The sequence below is a fragment of the Pollicipes pollicipes genome, unplaced genomic scaffold, assembly GCF_011947565.3.
Source record: "Pollicipes pollicipes isolate AB1234 unplaced genomic scaffold, Ppol_2.1 Scaffold_4740;HRSCAF=5597_pilon_pilon_pilon, whole genome shotgun sequence".
Lineage (NCBI taxonomy): Eukaryota > Metazoa > Arthropoda > Thecostraca > Pollicipedomorpha > Pollicipedidae > Pollicipes > Pollicipes pollicipes.
Genome location: NW_023596545.1, coordinates 2,347,834 through 2,354,641, shown reverse-complemented (window position 1 = coordinate 2,354,641; position 6,808 = coordinate 2,347,834). Strand labels below are relative to the sequence as shown.

The window sequence follows — 6,808 nt, the reverse complement described above, 5'->3', positions numbered from 1 at the left end:
TTGAGATATTAGTGCCGCCCTGACATGCACAATGAGTTGAAGTGGATGTTTCAGCATGAGTTGACAGTCGACATAACGTATGGATATTCAACCACACAACCACGCATGGGGTGAACAGGTGATCCGCCTAAAGAGCGGGTTATGTGTTAACGCCACTCGCTTTGTAGGTAGTGGTCCAGGGTGTAGGCGTACTTGCTTGAGAAATGACTACATCGGTAACGATGAATAAGCCCGAATGAAGTAGAATGAAAAGAAAAAAGTATTATCAGAAATATAATTAAAATTGAAGTAAATATATATATTGAAGTATATATATATATATATATATATATATATATATATATATATATATCCGACTGAACTAAATACATGAACGCAAAAATACTCATCACGAGGAATTGGAAACACCATGCAACCATGCCATTATTAAGAGCCCCGGGCCAAGTCCGGCCGGATTTGCCCCCGCCGTATTCCAGGATTCTCACCCAGCGTCTCCAACACACGCGAGGCTGCAGCATCAGCCCACACCACATATCACCGACCATGCTGACCGAGACCTGGACACTCAGCGCGACGCTTAGCAGTTGCCTCAGGCTCCATCGAAGACCTAGAACGGTCAATGGAACGTAGACGAGCCGTCGGAATACATGAAGTTCTTTCAGGTGTCCGCTTGGGCACTGCTTCATCAGCAGAAGGCATCGTGAAATGTCCAGCACCCTGGACTAACTCCCCGCAGAAACCGTGCCGCCTTCCATTAGAATCTCATTTGACTTCGTCTTTAGACTGCTGCGATGTGACCCGACGCTGAGTAAAGAGCGCACAACGCACGGTCTCAGAAATTGGGCAGCATGTCCACAAAACCTTGCCGTGCATCGCTGCCGAAAATGACATGTCTGACAAGGCTTCCTCCTGCATTTTTTGGGTGTTTATCCGAGCCCGCTAAGGTGCCACGATGTCCAACCAGCGGGATAAACTGCTGGGACGCTGCTGGAATGAGCCTAACACATATTCCCAGCTTCCGTGCTACGCAGCAGAAGGAAGTCCACTCGCCTGAAGTGGCAGCCATTCCTCCAGGACGACATCCGAGGAGTACCCCACTCCTCCCCGAACACGCCGGCTGGGTGCGTTCTGTATTTATTGACTGAGACCACACGATTTGCGTCGCGCTCGCTCCACCGACTGCTCCGTCGGGGGCGTGTCCAGCACGGGCCGGCCGCGGGTCCGGTGCGGTCCCCCGGCCTGCGCAGCAGCCCAGGCCGGCAACCGGGCTACACATCTCCGCGAAAATCTCGCCTCGCGCCGGTCGGCTGCTGACAAGCGGGGTGCGCGTCGGTAAAATATACGCGCCAGCGGGGTGCTTGCCGCGGCGGCGCTCTCGGTGTTAGTCGCTAGGTTTCTATGAATATGGATAAAAGGAACGCCACGTCTACCGAACTGTCCAGAATAGATGACCGATCTGTCCACACCACGCTGCGGCGTCTGTGCCAGTATATCTACGCTGTAACTGTTTACAAGCGGACTGCAACGACCGGATACGCGGCAACAGCGATACGTGCGACAAACAGCGCTCACAGGTGGCGAAAGGCGTGATGGGTCCGCGTGTCAGCCTTCAGCTCACACCACACCGACGAAATCCAGCGACGCACACGCGCCAGCGGCTCGCGCAGGGCGAAGGGCGCCGAACGCGCGGGAGACGGCCGCCACCTGAAGCTTCACACGCTGTCTGCGGTACCCTTGTCCGCACCATCTGCGCTACGGGGATAAAACAGTCCACGCGTAACCGCCAAACCCCATTCCAGCTGCTCCGCAACTGGGCGGAGCTCCACCGGTGAAAGCTGCACCGGCGCCACCTTCCCGCCACAACCAAGGTAATAAGCCCATCTTAACGCCCCGTACGCACAGCCCCAATCGGCAAATTAAAGCAATTCCGGTCTATAGGCATGACACTCGGAAATTTCACATTCATCGGCGCCAACTGTCGCACCCTTACTGGTGCAAAGCGGGCAGACTGCGGGGTGCCACGTCTAAAATAAGGCTCCCGGCTCGCAGCCGTTGATTCGTCCTCACACGCAGACGCCGATCAGTGTCCAACGCAGCCGTTGATTCGTCCTCACACGCAGACGCTGATCAGCGTTCAACGCAGCCGCTGATTCGTCCTCACACGCAGACGCCGATCAGTGTCCAAAGCAGCCGTTGATTCGTCCTCACACACAGACGCTGATCAGCGTTCAACGCAGCCGCTGACTCGTCCTCACACGCAGACGCCGATCAGTGTCCAACGCAGCCGTTGATTCGTCCTCACACACAGCCGCTGATCAGTGTCCAACGCAGCCGTTGATTCGTCCTCACACGCAGACGCTGATCAGCGTTCAACGCAGCCGCTGATTCGTCCTCACACGCAGACGCCGATCAGTGTCCAACGCAGCCGTTGATTCGTCTTCACACGCAGACGCTAATCAGTGTTCAACGCAACCGTTGATCCGTCCTCACACGCAGACGCTGATCAGTGTTCAACGCAGCCGTTGATTCGTCCTCAATGGCAGCTGCTGATCAGTGATCAACGCGGCCGTTGATTCGTCTTCACTCGCAGACGCTGATCAGTGTTCAACGCAGCCGTTGACTCGTCCTCATACACAGCCGCAGCGCCACCTACACCTCGCCTGGCGCGCCTCTGGCGGCGCCGGCGCGAACCACCGTACGGCGGGCGCGCCGCTCGCTCCTGTGCCGCCGCCGGTCCGAGGACTGCCCCACGCCAGCACCCAACGCTCCGCCACCGCCGCAAGCGAAGAGCAGCCAACGGAACCAGCAGGGCCGGCACGCAGCTTCAGTGACGCCCGCCTACACGGAGCGGTCCAGCAGGTGGGAGGCGATGGCGTTGCAGTCGTCGCCGTACTGGCAGTACAGGGCGCGGATCTGGACGATATCCGAAAAACCCATGTCCACGAGGCGCGAGATGATCTGGCGGCACACAGGGCAGGTTAGCAGCGTATCCCCCATCAGAGACGCAGCCTGGTACTTTCGGTAGCGCCATAAGTCCATCCGCTGGTGATCACGCGGCTTCTTCCGACGAAAGCGTCAGTCAGAACACTCATCAGTACACGTCACGGCTGTGCGGCTCCAGACACACACCACAATGAGGAAACGCCATCCAAGGCAGTTGCGATGTCAGAGCAAAAGCCAGCAAAGCCTTCAGCTTCTAGTTTTTGAACCTGAGTTCAAAAGTTATGTTGAGTCGGCGACCACCAAGCTACGGTCAAGCTCGTAAAGCCGATAAAGAACTTTGAGCCCACAATACTGGAACAAAACACGGAAAGGAGCATGGTCCCAACATCAGCGCCCTTCGACACCTTACTACAACGATGAATTCGCACATCAAAAAACAAGCTGTCCGTGCGACGGTCTGAGGCCGCGCCCAGCATCGCCGTCCAGCAGGTGACTGACACCCGACGCCAGACGGCCATGCCCCGAGCGGGCCGCGGTGTCACGTACCATGGCCTCGGCCTCCGTCGGCACCGCCTCCTGCGAGCCCCGCTCGTGTTGGTAGCGCAGCAGGTTGAGCACCCACTCTGGCAGGAGGGCGCTGAGACGGGACCGGCCCAGCGACGGTGGCGCCGCGCCGTCGGCCTCCGGCGCCGGCAGCGGCTCCTCGGGCGCCTGCAGCGGCTCCTCGGGCGCCGGCTCCTGCGACGGCGGCTGAGCGGCCGGCTCCCCGGACGTCTCCTCCTGCTGGGCCGTCGCCGACTGCGGCGCCGACGCCGTCTCTTCGGGCGCCTCCTCCGCGGCCGCCTCGGCAGCCGGCCGCTCCCGCTGGTCCTCTTCCTCCTCAAAGCGGAGCGCGCCGCGCAGCAGGAGGACCGTGTGCTTCACGGCCTGCGCACCCAGACCGTCCAGCTCGGAGCTGGAGGCGGCCGACATCTTCAGCTCCTGCAGCAGGCCGTGCAGCGAGTCGGCGAGCAGGCCGACGCCGCCCGGCCGCTGCGCCTGATCCAGCAGCAGCTCGTGCGGTCGGCTGCGGCCAGACGCGGCAGCCATCTCGCCCAACTGCTCCCAGAACACCTGCCGGCAGGCCGCTGTCGTCGGAGGGCAGGGCGACACAGGCGGCAGACGCATGACGGCCGCGGTCCGACCACATACCGGGCGGACAGGAGAGCGTCCGACGCCAGCGCCCCGACAATATGACACGGAGGCCGAGACCGACCCACGGCACGCACGACGTCTGGCAGCTGAAACTCCGACACCCACAGACGCCGTTCACACCCAGACACCCGCAGACGCCGCTCACACCCAGACACTCGCAGACGCCGCTCACACCCAGACACCCACAGACGCCGCTCACACCCAGACACCCACAGACGCCGCTCACACCCAGACACCCACAGACGCCGCCCACACCGCAACCCGCCACCGGCCGCACGGCGGCTGTCTCGGCGCGGCGCGGCGTCGGCGTACCTCGGCGCAGCGGCGGCCGGTCAGCTGGAGCGCCAGCTCGCGCTGCCAGCGGCTCCGGCAGTCGCTGCAGGCTGTCGGCCAGGCCGCGGCGCACGGCCGCCGGCAAGCGCCGACAGCGGGTCGTCGCGGCCCGCACAGCGGCTCGGCCTCGGCCGCCGCCGGCGCCGGCAGCGGCAGCGAGACGGTGTGCGCCGACGGCAGCGCGGGCCGGCGCGCTCAGCTCCAGCGGGCAGGCGGCCGGCGCGCTCTCACAGTGTGAGCGCTGCGGGCTCGAGTCACGGCGCGCGTCGGCGTCCTCCGGCAGCTCGGCGGCCACCCAGCTGCGGGCGTCCAGCTCCGAGGAGGCCTCTGTCGGGGATAGGCGCGCGGTGACAGGCGCCACCGAGGCTGGGAGGGGGGCTGCGGCGGCTAGGCGTCGCATGGAACGGTTATGTGAAGCCCGAAAAAAAATGGCAGACGACAAAAAATTACTGCAAGTCTTCAGAAAGCGTAAGATGTTCGCCTTTCGTACCGAGCTGGCACACAACACTCGCAACGGCAGCCCTCGCGGCTAGTGACGACCGGAGGGCAGTGCCAAAACAGCTACGCCCATTCCGAGCAATCCATCCTGGCTCGCACGCCGACGACAATCCAGGCTCCACGACCAGACGGAGAGCAGGCCAGACCCGTGGAGCCCATCAGTCCGGCCGAGCCCTGATCTGGACCAGGCCCAGGTCGAGTGTCGGGCGCTGGCTCCCTCGCTGCCGGAGCGGCGCGTCGCACCGCCCCTGTCCCGAGGACTCAGCGTCACTCACCGAGCGAGACGGCCGCGTCACACCATTTGTCGGACAGCGCCGAAGCCACCAGCGCGTCGCCGGCCGGCGCGACCGGCGTCACCTGTGCGGGCGCGTCACGGAGGGGTGAGCGAGCGAGCGGGCGCCACGGACGAACGGCACCAAGCGCGCCGCTCCCAGTGGGACGGGCCCCTTTCAACCCCCCCCCCCCCCACACAAGTGTCATTGACACCAGACAACATGAGGAGACAATGGTCGCGGCCGCGTTAGGACGCAACAATGAAAAAAGCGTTCGGGTATGCACAAGAAAAGGCACTTCACAATTTCCAGTTACGAAACAGATCGTGATGGTGAGCAGCTTCCTAGCGTTTGTGCACAAAAGTCTGCTTTAAGCAAAGCAGCATAGAAGGGCAAAGCACGCTCTCCGGCTCTGGTTTCAGCAGTAAAACAATCAAAAGTACCATCCACTGACCAGTTACAATCCAGAATGTGCTGGTTTGGAGTTTGTGCCGAACGGCATAACTTTCAGGCGTCTGAAATAAGACAGCGACAGTTTCTACACATGAGGCGCACAGTAGTACTTTCTAACACAAGCGAGCTTTCCTGAAGTTGAGCGGTAGGCAACACGACTTTTTTATTGCGACAATAGTGATGTACGCTTGAGCCTCTTCCCGCAGAGACGCAAAGCGTCTGTCTTACGCAGTTTGCGTGTACACAGTTTTTACAAGTTTTCCGAGACACTGTTGTTGCGAAGAAAGTGCTCGCCAGCACCTACTGATCTCTCAATCCTTAGTGGCCTTTACGAGCACGTAGCCTCAGACGTCATGCGCAGAAAGTCGAAGCCCAGGCTCACTTCCACTCTGTTTGGGTGACGTAAGCGTGGAAACGACCCATCGATGCTGAAATGTTCAGTCTCATTTTCCACGTCTGAGGCTTTTTAAAGATCGAAAGTATCAAAGGCCATGTTGCGAGTCACCAGCCCCTGACAGAACCCATGTCGCTCTCGCACCTTTCCGTCGCCGCGAGCCTCCCAGCACCGAATCCAGCAGTCCGCCCTGCTCCTCTTCCTTTCCTCCTCCTCGTCCTCTTCCTCGACCATCTCGAAGCGCTCCGCGCCGTCCGGGACGGATGATTACGATGTCGGGAAGTCAGAAGTCGTCCTCCGAGAGGGCTGAACCGGCTGCCCGTTCACCGTCACGTAGTCGTCGTCCGTTCTCGGCGGGCCAGCCGTCTCCGGTTCCTGTCGGGTAGGGGCCCTGTCGCTCAGAGCCGTGAGCGCAGCCAGCGCGCCGCCGGCCGGGAGCGGTTCCCGGCGCCCGCGGATGAAGGACACGGCCCGCGCGATCATACCGTGATATGTGAGAACATAGCATGGGAGGACAAGAACGGCAACTGTGCACGGCCCAGGGTCTACTATACGAAATCGACAGAGGGCAGTCTGTGGCCAGCAAAGCCTGACGACAAGTGTCGTGTCGCCCCATGGCTCAGCACAGTATCGCCTGACAAGTGCCGTGTAGCCCCATGGCTCAGCACAGTATGGCCTGACGACAAGTGCCGTGTAGCCCCATGGCTCAGCACAGTATGGC

The 6,808-nt window shown here is 60.9% G+C and overlaps 1 protein-coding gene across 1 annotated transcript; it reads right to left on the bottom strand.

Moving 5' to 3' along the window:
- Window positions 1–2,737: 2,737 nt before the first annotated feature.
- LOC119098749 (cytochrome c1-like) lies at window positions 2,738–4,485 on the bottom strand. Its single transcript, XM_037221775.1, has 3 exons — window positions 4,450–4,485; window positions 3,490–4,056; window positions 2,738–2,958 (listed from the first exon to the last, which is right to left on the bottom strand). Exons 2-3 carry the CDS (start codon window positions 4,030–4,032, stop codon window positions 2,839–2,841), a joined length of 663 nt encoding a protein of 220 aa, XP_037077670.1. The 5' UTR covers window positions 4,033–4,056; window positions 4,450–4,485; the 3' UTR covers window positions 2,738–2,838.
- Window positions 4,486–6,808: the final 2,323 nt, after the last annotated feature.